This window comes from Mycteria americana, chromosome 16, assembly GCF_035582795.1.
Source record: "Mycteria americana isolate JAX WOST 10 ecotype Jacksonville Zoo and Gardens chromosome 16, USCA_MyAme_1.0, whole genome shotgun sequence".
Lineage (NCBI taxonomy): Eukaryota > Metazoa > Chordata > Aves > Ciconiiformes > Ciconiidae > Mycteria > Mycteria americana.
In genome coordinates this window covers 9,101,654-9,115,080 of record NC_134380.1, presented here as the reverse complement: position 1 = coordinate 9,115,080, position 13,427 = coordinate 9,101,654, and the positions used below count along the sequence as shown (strand labels likewise).

General features: G+C 44.1%; 1 protein-coding gene across 1 annotated transcript; it reads left to right on the top strand.

The window, feature by feature from the left end:
* The first annotated feature begins 9,171 nt into the window (after positions 1-9,171).
* TMEM100 (transmembrane protein 100) lies at positions 9,172-13,122 on the top strand. Its single transcript, XM_075519067.1, has 2 exons — positions 9,172-9,350; positions 12,629-13,122. The coding sequence occupies exon 2, from the start codon at positions 12,691-12,693 to the stop codon at positions 13,093-13,095; it is 405 nt and encodes a 134-aa protein (XP_075375182.1). The 5' UTR covers positions 9,172-9,350; positions 12,629-12,690; the 3' UTR covers positions 13,096-13,122.
* Positions 13,123-13,427: the final 305 nt, after the last annotated feature.

Sequence of the window (13,427 nt, the reverse complement as noted above, 5' to 3'; positions counted from 1 at the left end):
TATTCTAGGGCAATGAGGGGGAGTTTCAAAAGTGCCCACAACTTGACCCACATACTTAGTATTTCTTAGGTATTTAGCTGCTGCTGCTTTCAGTAGGAAAAGATACCTCAAGGAAACTTGCTGATCTGGACTACCAATGGGATTAATGCACCTAAATTGCCCATCTGTTTTTTAGAATGGAAATAATTTGTATTAATTCCACCCTAGCACCTAACCTTTCTGCCACTGAAATCAACGCCCAGTAATCCATTGAATTCTATGGTCTGGAATCAAACCAGTAAATTGGAGAACTGCTCCATCAGGAAATCATATGTGGCCAGAAATGAAAACAGCAGTGAATACTACATTGATGTTTTCAGGCCCCAGATGATTTTCAGTGTTTGTTTTGGATATGGGTATCCATATGTGAGAGAGTGCTACCAGCTACATTGTGTTTTCCTGCATCTGTCTCTGTGTGGCACTGGTGCACTTTGAGAAATTCTTGACGATGAACAAAAGATGCGGGATTTTGATGGATTCAACTGCTGTGCAGACATTTATGTATTATTGTCATTCCATTTTACTCAGTGCATTCCAAAAACTTTGCAAAAGTGCTGAATAGTCCTGACACACCATTTATACAGAATGCACATTCATATTTCTATTATACACAGCCAAACCAATTATAATCTTCTACTACTGTTGTTTTATTTACTGCATTATGTAAAAGTCTTTCATACAAATTGTTTCATGACTTTTGCAGCTTGCAAGAAGTGAGTTCTTCATCCAGAAAGATGAAAAGTAACAATAGCATCTCCCATGACAGACATGCATGTGTAAGGCAGTCTATTCTCTCCTGTGTGAGTCAAAGGGAAATCTGTTTCTTCAACACTCTTAGAACATGCAGAAAATCTAGCCTGTCTGCCACACTGAGATCTTTATATATTTTATATATTTTATATTCCTGCCTAAGTATTCAGGCAGGAAGGGGCACCCAGAGTGACAGTCATCTCTTTTGCAAAGAACTAGCACAAGACATGCACTGTTTGAGCTGTCAGAAGAGATCTTAAGTGGCCATTAAACACTGGCTTGTATCGGCCTTCTTCATAGAGTTGAATTTAACCCCAAACTATGACTATATCTGTATTGAGTATCTCGTTTCAGCAGAGCTCCACCCAAATAGAAGAGGATTCAGAGAATAACTGGAGTTCTGCTGATTTCCTGCCTTCTAATGCCAAACATTTTTTATCTTTGGTAAAGTTTTAATATGCTGGACTCCTGGTGTCAGGACACATCTCTTTCATTTAGCCATGTTTACTTGTGATTTACACCTTTTAGCCACAGCTTTTATGGAAAGTAATGCACTCCCAGTGCAAATAAACTGGAGATTGTGAGGTGCAACCTATTTACCTGGCCTTGAGGAAAGAGGGGTAATTTTAAAACTTGTTTTAGGAAAGAAGGGATTGCACTATTATCTGCATGACCTAAAATGACTCATTCAAAAGATAAGCAAGGCTATTTAGATCTTGACTTGATTTGGCAAATGGTTGTCACTACCACACCCTCTACTTTCCTAACCTGTTTACATGGATGTAGAAATATTTCTAAACATTTCCTTTAGCATGTGATGCTAAAGCAGATAATATATATGAAAATATATATCCCTCTCCTTTGTGGGAATAGTGAGAACTGGTCTTACTGCAATAAATCTTTCTTTTCTTTCTTAACTACCCTTTAGGTCAGACACTTGACTTACTGTTAATTTCACAGAAGTCATCTATTATGTAGGAGAAAATCTGGGTATTTTAGCTATATGCAGTATTTTAGGTAGATCTTGTGTGTAAATTTAGTCCCAAGGATTGTAGTGGAATAGGACAAGGACTCATCAGACAGGGTAAAAGCCAAAAGATTTAAAATTCTCATGAAGAAGTAAGAAAAATTAGAAATAAACCATAGTTTTTTAACAGTGAAGATAGTAACATTTGAATGAATTGGCAAGACAAATTCTCCATCTCTTGATTGGATGGTTTTCTGAAAGATATACTTCAGATGAGCAGAGAATTCTGGTTCCATAGTACAGATCTTGGACTGAATGTAGAACTGAATGCTTTGTGTTATGCAGGATGTCAACTAAGATAATCTGAAGGCTTCTTCTGACCATAAACCTGTATATCTGTGCATCAACAGCCATTGAACACCCCTGGCAAGTGGTGATTTCTCCATGACACTTTCTTTCCCTTCTCACCAATTTTCCCAAGCTGTCTAGAGCCTACAGAGAAGCCTGTGTTAAAGGAAGTAATTCAGCTGATGGCCTGTGTAGGTTAGCTGAAAGCGCATAGTTTTCTTTCTACTGCTGGAGAGTCAATTACAACTGGCCAAAATGTTCCATATTCATTAGGTGGACTATTTGAAGAGGGACCAATGTGTGCTCTTTGTGCCATACCTACTGGCAGAGCAGGGAAGCAAGATACAAAATGTCTCTTGACATCATCTGCTAGGTGAGCTTGGACAATTCGCTTTTTCAGCTCTTTGTTTGCATTTCTCTTCATTTCTTTGTGCCCTGTAAATTCTCTGGGGTACTCAGTGGAGGTGGAAGAACAAGAAAAGCCCGCTGCAGAGCCATGGAAGAGACCATTCCTACCCTGACTTAAATCTCAGCTGAATCTGCTGGATCCTACTGCAATAGTCTCTGACAAAAAGCAGTGTTATGGTGAAATTACAATGTCTTGTGTTAATTCACCAGGCTTCCTCAGCCTGGTCAGCCAGAAAGCTGCCATGTTGGCTAAAGATTCAGAGGTTCTGTAACTGACTTGTGCAAGACTCAGGATTTGGCTTCTGGTGGTGTGGTGCATCCCTCTGTTAATTAAAAGCACATGTCCACATAAGGAATGCAGCTCTTCAAATGTGAACTTCATGTAATTATGAAAGCAGTAGGAGATAAGAATAATTGTTTTCAGTTCCAGATGTCCTGTCTTCTTCAGCACTGCAGAAAGATTAAGTGAAAGTCGAGTAGGGCAATAACAAAGTTCAAATGCAGAGCAGGATAACTGATGTTGACCAAAGGACTGGTAGGATCTAATGGAGTTCAAAGAAAATTCCTTTCCATATTCCTAGTCACCAAAGAGGTTTCTCACTATCATTATAAGCCCATCCATTTCATGAGCCTGATTACACAGAGTGGGTGGTTTGCATAGCTATCAACCAACAGGGCTGAACTCCCTTGTGCTGTAAACTGTTTTAATGAGAGGGGAGCTACAGCATTTTATGTGAAATTATTTGGTTCTCTGGTTTAACGGGCTTTGTTAAGGACTCCATTCCCCATCACAAAACACATACACTGCATGACATGATAAGGACAATTTACAACCTATTAAACATGTTGAAAGAGTGCTTTCTAAAAGTTCCAGTAAATGTAATCAACTGGCGTGTTGTGTCCGTGTGTGGGCTTAGGGATGAAATAAAGGAAAATTCAGTGGAGGGTTAGGGAAAAGGCAAGAAAAACTAATCGCATAGGGAGCCCCCAATGGTTATACTTTGCCAGATTAATGAGTCACTGTTTGCTGTGCTGTTAAGGCCCAGGAGACTGTTAGAAACTCAAAGGAAGCCATGAAGTATTGCAAGTGTGTCTTAGTAGGCAGAGCAACAGCATTGCTCAATTTAGGAGTAAAACTCTGCTCTCTCAATAGGCTGCATGGGTTCCAGAATCACACAGGCTTCTTGCTTATTGTCCCAGCCACTGGGGCTGCACCTCCTCTGAAGCAGCTGTGTTAAGGCCACAGGGAGGAGATTTTGTCATTTAGGGCAGGCCTAAAGGGGAGCTATGTAGCATTTAAGCATGGCAGTCCAAAATTGTGAACCTGTAACCCCTCACTGCAGCTGTTGCTCAGTCCTGAAGTTTCCTCAGCTGTTTGCACTGAATTTCTACAGGTGCCAAACGTGCTGGTTCGGGTATGTTTGGTGCTTCTTTGCTTACATCCTTGGAGAGTCATGCTCAGAACACAGCCAGACCTTAAAAGGCAGAGGTAGTCAGTCATCCCTTTTTTAAAAGGCCAGAGGGGTGGTGCCCAAGTTGTATTTGACCCTTACGTGCCTGAGAGCTACAAACCCACCCTTCTAGGAGAGAGCCCACTAATGTCTCAGCAGGAGAGGGAGACATCATTCCCATCATTTTCCATCGCAGCTTTTCTGCTTCACAAAAAGGAGTTACAGTTGCACTAGGTCTAGAAGAGAGCATGACTTTCTAGCCTATTGTTAGGGCATTTATTTGTACAGAAACATGAATTCTAAGCCCAGCTTCAATGCTTGTTTATGTGTTCTTCAGATTAGTTCCACATAAATCAGTATTGGGAGTTATTTTATGTAATACTCTCAGTATTTTATGTAATACTTTCAGTAATAAACTTGGCATGGAAAAGTAAGAATGTACTAGTGAAACTGTTGAGGGTGTAAGCATGGGAGGGTGGTCCTCTATCAACATAGGAGGACCAGATACTACGCTGGAAGGACTAGAAAGCAATTGATGTAATAGGAATAGGGTGAAATTTAGGTCATGCAGATATGTGCTAACAGCAAGAATTTCTGATATAAAGTGATAAATGGAACTGATACTGGAGAAAAATCCAGATATACTGAACAATCAGAGGATAATTATGAAATAGTATTTCTGGTAGAGACAGGAAAATACTTGCACTTCCATGCAGAATGCTGGTAAGGCCACATCTGAAAAAACGATGATTGAAAATAAGACTGAGAGAGTCTGATTTCTACCTCTTAGGACATTAGAGGGTTAATCGCCAAAAGAAGGAAGATCTATTTCAGCCCAAGGCTTGTTTATCCAATTGCCTCTGAATATATGTGTTTATAACTGCCTATGAATACATGCAGCTAGAAACAAGGTTGAGGTTCCTAGATATCAGCAGAATGAGGCTCATGGCCTTCCAACAGGAGTAGGAAACCCAGTTGGTTTGAGGTGGAACTCAGCAAGTTTAATAAGGATACTACCTGGCACGGCTGCCTGTATTAGGAAGGACTGGAGTTAAGGGCCCAAGAGGTCTTCTCTAATGACAGTTCTCCTCAGATCCACTTTGCTTGTCATTTCTGCTGAAATGCCAATGTATTTGGAGGGAACACTAGCAAATGGGGAAAAAAAATGCCAGTTTCTTGTATAAAGCTGTGGAGCTCTTCCAGAACCCCCTGGCTGATTTGGCTGGGGGAGATGAACCCTTGGCAAGATCTCCATCCCTGGGGAGTTCATAATGATACACAGGGCGAAATCCTGGCCCCTGTGAAGTTGATGGAAGTTTTGCTATTAATTTCTGTGAGGCCAGGATTTCACCCTGGAAAGGGAGTCAAAAGTACATGCATGCTTTCAGAGACAGAGTGGCTGATTAAATACATCTGGTGCACTGCTCTTTTATCAATCATTGATAAAATAGTGCCTTTTAAATATAAACTTTGGGTAAGCTTAACTGCAGATTTCAAACATGTCCTTTTACAAGCCTTAAAAGCAAAATTTGTCTGCTTTTTGTCTGAAAAGACACAAATCACGGTAAAAAATAACACATACCCGTACCCATCCACTCCAAACTCCTGTGGTATTTGATGTTCCACTGAAATGAGTGATTAAAGCATAGAAAAGCCAGTTAAAATATTTCTAGATGATACATAAAACTTTATCCTCTAAGAATGTCATCCAAAACTCTGTTCCTCCTCTTTTAATTCCTGAGCAGCTAGGAGTTCATCTGGATTTCAGCGGGGGCTGTGCTTTCGCAGCACTGCCACTTGTGACATCCCCGAAGGGCTCAGGACAGGCGGGGAGCCCTCCGTCCGCCCTGCTCGAACCGCGACGTGTCGGCAGCGGTGGGGCGCCCGGCCGCCCCGCGGGGGGCTGCGCGGGAGGGCGGAGAGGGCTGGAAAACGCTCTCCCAGGCCCCGCGTTTCGCCGCACACGGCCAGGCTGTGGTGCAGAGCCTCACCACGGTGCGTGACCTGGCGAAGCAGGAGACACGCGTGTCCCCCGGCGTGCGCATCCCTGAAACGGGCGTGTGAACCGCGCAGCGCCAGCACCGCCCGCCCGGGAGAGCAAAACCGCGGAGGGCAGGGGAGGCTCCCTGCTTGCCCTGCCCAGCCTGGCCCCTCAAGGACAGCCTTCCTCCCCGCCGCCCTCCCAAAGCAGAGCGGGCCCTTCCCCGGTGAGTGCTGCCCCGCCCGCGGCAGCTCTCGCCGCTGAATTTGCTCCGGTCCCTTAATTGTTTCGCTCTCACCAAGAACTTTGTTTACAGTCCCTTGTGCAGCGAGCTGCATCCCCCTCTTATGCTTGCTCCGGGCTAGTGTCCGCCGCAGTCCCGTCCGGCAGTCGGGAGGTAAGGCACGGCTCGGCACCGTGTAGCACGGCACGGCATACTATACCATAGCATGGTCTGGCACAGCTCAGCTCAGCTCAGCTCAGCTCAGCGTGGCACGGCACGGCACGGCTCGGCTCGGCTCGGCTCGCAGCCGCTAGACCCGCAGCCCGGCGCCCGCCGGCTCTCGGTGCCCGCGGGGCTCCGGCCCCGCTGCTGCCGCGGCAGCGCCCGGAGCCCGGCTGCCCGCGCCGGCGGGCGGGCTGGGGTTGCGGGGCTCTGCGGGGAGCCTCTCCGCTGCGGCCGGCGGGTCCTGAGGCGGTTGCCAGCAGCGCTCCCTCCCGCGTGGCACAGGGCTTTTCCCAGGGCTGGAGCAGCACAACGGGAAGCTTCGGGGTCCCGGCAGCCGGGGGTGCTCCTGCGTTGCAGATCGGCGTGTGCCCCGCCGAGTTGCGCCTTGTCGTTGCCGCCGGGCTGTAGGGCAGAAAGCGCGCACAGAGCTTTCCCTGCCTCTTCGCGTCTCTCCTCTCTTGCATAGGTGTTCGGGGATAGGCGTGACACGCAGCGGTTTGCCCTAGGTGTGTGTGGCGTTTAACAGACGCGTTTGAAAGTTTTGCAGTTTGCGCATAACAAAGTTTGTTTGGGGAGGTGTTTGCTTGGCTCCCATCCTACCCGCCAACGGCGTCGGAAAAACGAAGAAGGTGTGAGAGCTTGAACCTGGTAATTGTATTACCTAAAAACTTGGTGGTGGAAACTTATCGGCTTTCTGAGGCTCAGCCAGTTGGCATGGGTGGAATGTGTTCTTCTCGTACCCCGTAGCTCAGGGCCTGATCCTGGGGTCTTGTAAGTACAAATTCTAGTTCTGTATTTCCAGGAGTGTTCACGCGGGGAAGAGCTGTGGGATTGTGTTCAGGATTACTGTAGTCTGTTGAATTCCAAATGAACTCTGGCTCTCCTTCAGTACGGAAGGACTCCTTATGCTGTTTTCCATAGTCACTTCGATGCAAAACCAAGTGTGAAACATGGGCATAACAATTTATTGGCATTTTACATATAGCAAAAAAGGGTGTCTGAAGTATTATGCAAGATACAGAGAATCAGTTCCAGAGTCTGAAGGCAGAAAACTTAAAAGTATCCCACTGGTTCTGAGTAAAATGCAAAAAAGGGGAAAGGATTGTAGTGGCTGAGAAATACCAACTCTTTGCACTTGCACAGAGGTATTCAGTATGTGGGAAGTCTCCTGACAGAGCACCATGCTGAAATGAATCTGAGTTAAAATATTGGAAGCTGAATGTATAGATTTCATGTGTTTCTGCTTCTCAGCTTTGTGGTGAGGGAGAGAAGGAGGAAGAAGAAATCCTGTCTGTAAAAAGTTGCTCTGTCAGTCAGGTTTTTTGATAAAGACATTCATTTTAAAAAGTTACCTAAACTGTACGTAGTCAAGGCAAATACAAATAAATTACTGAGAGAGCAATTAGTCCTTTCGAAGAATGATGCTAGCAGAGTGGCTTAGGGGGCACAATTGTGCTAGGAAGAGTTTCTCAAACAAATGTAACCACTCTGGGAATTTGAGTGGAAGTTGACTGCAAGATAGTTTCAGAGGTCTGCTTTTGTTTTAATGTAATCTAGATTATTTATCTAAAGTGTGGGGCTTTTTTCTGCATTTCCCTCCAAACTTTTCAAAAAGTCAAACTAATTGCTAGGTAGTGTGCACAAGAATATAGTCAAGGAGATAAGCAAGGAGACCCTTATTACTATCTAACTTCAATAATTGGCTAAATATACTTTAGCTATGTCACAGGCTTATTCCATGGATCATCTAGCAAAGAACAGCAGCAGTTTGTGCCTGTAAACGTTTGTGTTTGTGAAATGTTAGCATGGTCTAAATAACTTAAAAAGATAAAAAGCCCTTGAAGTTTATCATTATACGAACTTATTCTCGTGAACTTATTCTCATCCCCACTTAGGAGCTCCTGCTTCAGTGTTGAAATGATCTTCCATAATCATGCACAAATAGAAAGGGAATGTTGAATAAGATTAGCAACATAAATCTCTGCTGCTTCCTAAGTTTTACCCAGCTGCTTGGTGATTTCACAGCTGTTTCTGCAGTTGATAGCAATTTCCATCACCCTGCTTTCTGCAGAGTTGTCACGCTGCTCTGCTGCAGATTCTGCCTTGTCCCTATTTGAGTTATGAATCTTGTTTTAAAAAAATTACATAACAGAAATGAAGAATAGTAAGTATAATGGAATCATGTTTATTACAGTGAGTTCTTGGACTCAGTTTGCCTTTTTTTTTGAGAGGAGTTTTTGGGATTATATTACTTAGATGTTTGTTATAGCAGAATAGATTTTAAAGGGTTTTTTAGTGGAAAGCATGTTGTCACTGTCAGTTGACAGCTAGGAAAATCAAGGCAGAGGGAGTTGAAGTTACTTGCTCAAAGAAACTGGAGACATAGAAGAGACAAAAACCCAAGTATTCTGAGTCATGATTTGTTTTTTTGATTCACATAGGTGAAGTGAGCAATAGAAATGAAGTTAAATGAGATTTTTAGTTACAGAAATTCATGTGCATTACCTTTTCCTGCCTAGCTCTTTCTGGGGGGACTTGCCTGGGTTGTGACACCCATCATCGAGACGTCACATCGTCAAAGGAAAATGTTACATAGGGCCAGAAATGGGTGGCTGCTGCCAAGAAAAGAGGCAGAAGCCACTAGGAGAGCCAGAGGGAGAACATCTCCTGCTTCGGTTAGGTTAGGAGCAGGGATCAGCATACAGCAGGAGCTTTTCCATGCAGGAGTTTTGTTCTTAAGAAGCTGATAAATACCTAACAACTTTTCTTGTAGGAAACTTCCATGCTAGAATATGGTCACCTCCAATTCATCATTCAGCAACATCTGACACTTCAAAGCCCGGAGCGGCTCTTACTGCTGCGTGACTCTGCCTTGAATTGACATACGAGACACCTTAGGCAGTCTTCCTCTGCTTACCGAGCCAAGGGATTTGTTACGATGGATTTCTCATGGACCCGGTAGGTGTGCATGCTGATGGATTTCATGTCTTTTCAGTAAATCTCAACTTACGCTTATTAGTGGGTAAAACATTCCTCTCTCCTTTATCCAGTGTTAGCCACAGATTGCCACAGAAACACATTCTTCCTCCAAGTCAAAGTAGCTCCTTAAGAAAGCACTTCTAGTATGATTAGTGAGAGGATGCTGGTGTTGCTGGGTATCTTTGCCTAAATTTCTTACCCTGAAACTTGAACCAAGTCACCTGTTGGCATAAGTCAGAAGTGACTTTGCTGGCAATGAGGATTTAGTGCCCTGTTTTCTAGGGCTGAATACCTTTACTCACACTTCAAATAGGTCTGTTGTTTATTTAACTTACGGTATTTCAATAGAGGTTTGTTTATTTGTTTTATATGAATGCCTGTCTGCTTACATCCTATTACAGGCAAGAACTGTGCTCCTCAGAAGTCAACAGGTATTTTGCCATTGACTTAATTTTGGTAGTTTAGGAGGTTTTTTTAAGAAATTCATGTTAGTTTTGACTGTATAAATATATCTTCATATATCTTTCTTCATAAATGTCTGTACAAGATGTCTAGGAGATTTAATGCTTATAGGGGATGTATCTGAAGCAGAGGGACAAGGACTCTACGGACAGGAGTAAATATACTTTGATTGAATGTTAAAGTTTTTCAGAATAATCATGTTTATAATGAGCCCAATCCAAAGGCTTTTCAAGTTATTGGGAAGTTTCCTTATTTCTGTGGCTATTAGAGAGAGTATTTGCACTTTGGAATAGTTATTGCAATGTGTTTGGAACTAAGAGACCTTTTATATGGAAAATGGTTAATTTTTTTCCTCCCTCAAATTTAATAATAAAATATTAAACAAATTGAATTTGGCTAATGGTAAGATCAAAAAAAGATGACATTTGGGGACCACATTACCCTGTTGTGCTGAACTTCTGTAATGGTTTATGGATAAGTAGTGCAGCAACATAATGGCACCAGTGTGAGTCTCACTGCCATGTAGGTCATCATTGAAAGTGCAGAACTTGGGCTCAGATCCATGTGGGGACAGATCGATGGTGCTCTAGAGCAAACCCATAGCTTTCCTGGGTTCTTTCAACTGATATAAAAGGTACTTAATCATGCATTAGAATTTGAAGGACAAAGCAACCTAGGAGAACCTAGGATATCTAAGGTGTCAGCACAGATATATTTGCTTTGTTTGATAAGCACTGATCAGATCCCCTGCCTGCCCTTGGAGATACCAAGTACCTTCACAGGAACACACAGAATCATGGAATGGTTGTGGTTGGAAGGGACCTCTGGAGGTCGTCTGGTCCACCCCCCGTCCCACTCAAGCAGGGTCACCTAAAGAAGTCTGCCCAGGACTGTCCAGCTGGCTTTTGAGTATCTCCAAGGATGGAGACTCCAAAAACCTCCCTGGGCAACCTGTTCCACTGCTCAGTCACCCTCACAGTAAAAAAGTGTTTCCTGATGTTCAGACAGAACCTCCTGTGTTTCAGTTTGTGCCCGCTGCCGCTTGTGTTGTCAGTGTGTGTGCTCAGCGTGCGCTCGGTTGCGTTGTGCTCAGTGGTGTCGTTAGGGAGGGAAAGGCTATTTTGTCTTGTAGCTGTTGAGCCCCTTGCAGGATTGAGCCCTGAAGATTGCTGTGTACAGCAAGATACAATATTGAGCTGAGCACTCTTCCTTAGAGCAGTAGAACAAAAGCTTTGTCAAACCAGATCTGAACTTTCCTTCTCTCATTAGGGTTCAAGGAAACTCAGATACAAACTCTCTGACTAGATACAGAGTATAGCCTGTTTGTGTGTGTTTAAAAATAGTGAAATCCTCTTTCTCGCAAAATACACAGTCCGTTACATGAGGTACTGAGATACAAAACCAAGGGCTCTCCACAATGGACAAATATATCTTAGCAACAAGGGTGGGAGTGGTGGGAAAGGAAAAGGAGAATACAAGTATCTGGCAATTAACTTCCTAGCCACAGATGTGAAGGTGATAAAAGTGATAAAAGCATTACTGCATTGCCAACGCTCTTCCTTGTTCTCTGAGCTGCATACCATGCCGCTCATAGGAGCAAAAGCTCCACAGCATGCACTGGAGAGTGGTGGAGGAGTCCTGTGAGCTACTCCCAGCAGGAAAACGCAGTGGTTCCCCAGTGTCCCTGTCTCTGTATGTGGTGGGGTGTGCTGAGCGCACGGTCTGGTCCAAGGCAGCGCAGCCGTGGTAGCCACGGCATGGTCAGAGGCTCGCTGCAGACGCCAGGGCAGCTCCCACACCGGCAGAGTCCCAGTGAGATGGCAGAGGTCTGTCCTGGCAGCCTGTAGCAGTGGAGAGCCGCGGGCTCATCTTGCCCCGATCAGGTGGACTCCAGTTCTGCACTGGGCTCCGTGGAGCCCAGAGCTATTTTGCCTCATAATGCAGATGCAATCAAACCGTGCGTGCTGTAGGACTGAGAGTGACTATACGATACGGAGACAGGAGGAAAGCAACCTACTGTAACTGAGTGGATATGACTGTAAATCTCCCTCCCACACAGTAACAGGGATGTGGTTTCATGGACTTATAAGGGACCTATTACTTTTGCATTAAGCCAATTTAAGTGGTAGGCTGACAGTCTGGCATTGATGTTGCTGTAGCGGTGGGTTCACCAGCTTTCAGCTGGCGTTTGCTGAGTGCAGGGAACTGTCTTCATCCCCATTCCCCCCACAGCCATACCTAGTCATGACCATTTGAATTTTTTCGCTAAGTAGCACTTGCCTTAAGAAAGGGTTCACTGTTCAGTTTTTTGCTGGCCCAGTTCTTGCCCATGTTATTGTGATGTGCATTGGAGCAAATCTGGGTAACGTATAGATGTATATATAAAGAAACAGTGTGAAAAAGTGTGTGAGCAAGAGTAGAATTTTTAACCAAAACAGCCTGTGAACTTCGCCTCCTCGTTAGAAGATGTAATGGCACTGAAATCTAAATTGCATCCAGAAATACTGACTTTAGGATGTAACTTAAAGTGGGATTTGGCCCACAGCACTTTAAGGTTGGTGTCTGTCTTGGTCTGTGACTCTGTTCTTTCTAGCACCTATGCACATGCTGATGACTGCCGTAACAATTGATTCAGATCCACCACAATCAGTAGTGTTACAGTTAAGCTTGTGCATAAATCCTTGCGGGGTCAGAGTGTCTGCTTGTTTGCGATCCCAAGTGGGATACTTCTGTGTCGCCCATTTGTCACATAACGGTAATGCTTCTTAGTTGAACTCATGCTCTTCTCTCCACAGTGCAATGCGTGTTCAGCAGAGCCTGCTCTAGCCTAAGAATTGACTAAGTCAAGACAATCAAGATGACAAACGAACCTATTAAAGAGATCCTGGGTGCTCCAAAGCATCCTGATTCTGTAACCACGGAGAAGAGTAATAACAATGACTGTGTGATAACCACCATCCCTCTTGTCAGTGAATGCCAGCTGACTGCAGCAACAGGGGGAGCAGAACTCTCCTGTTACCGCTGTACCATTCCCTTCGGTGTGGTTATCCTCATAGCCGGCACTGTGGTTACTGCTGTGGCATACAGCTTCAATTCCCATGGATCAATCATCTCGGTGTTTGGATTAGTCCTCTTGTCATCAGGACTCCTTTTGCTGGCTTCTAGTGCAGTGTGCTGGAAAATCAGGCAGCAGAACAAGAAAGCAAAGAGGCGGGAGAGCCAGACAGCGCTTGTGGCAAATCAGCGAACCTTGTTCGGTTAAAGACAACCAAGAGAAGGCTGGACAGAAGACAGAACCTTTGTAAGTCAACTTGACTATTTATCAATAGGAGAGATTGCAGGTTTTAATTTAACATTGGAAATGAACTGAAATGAAAATGGAATGGATTAAGAAAGACTCTTGAAAACTCTGCAAGTGCTCTTACTGTTTTTATTACTGCAGACATGGTAGTATTCTTTCCAAGACTGAAGAAAAAACACTTTTCCTTCACAGAAAACAGTGTCGTCATAACTGCAATCATCATAACGGCGTTCCCCAACATGCTGATCATGTTGGAAAGGGAACTTGTGAGAATTAAGAAAATAATTTGAACT

What these genes read in the sequence shown, in the direction of transcription:
- TMEM100 (XM_075519067.1), top strand. Translation starts at nt 12,691, where the DNA reads ATGACAAACGAACCTATTAAAGAGATCCTGGGTGCTCCAAAGCATCCT.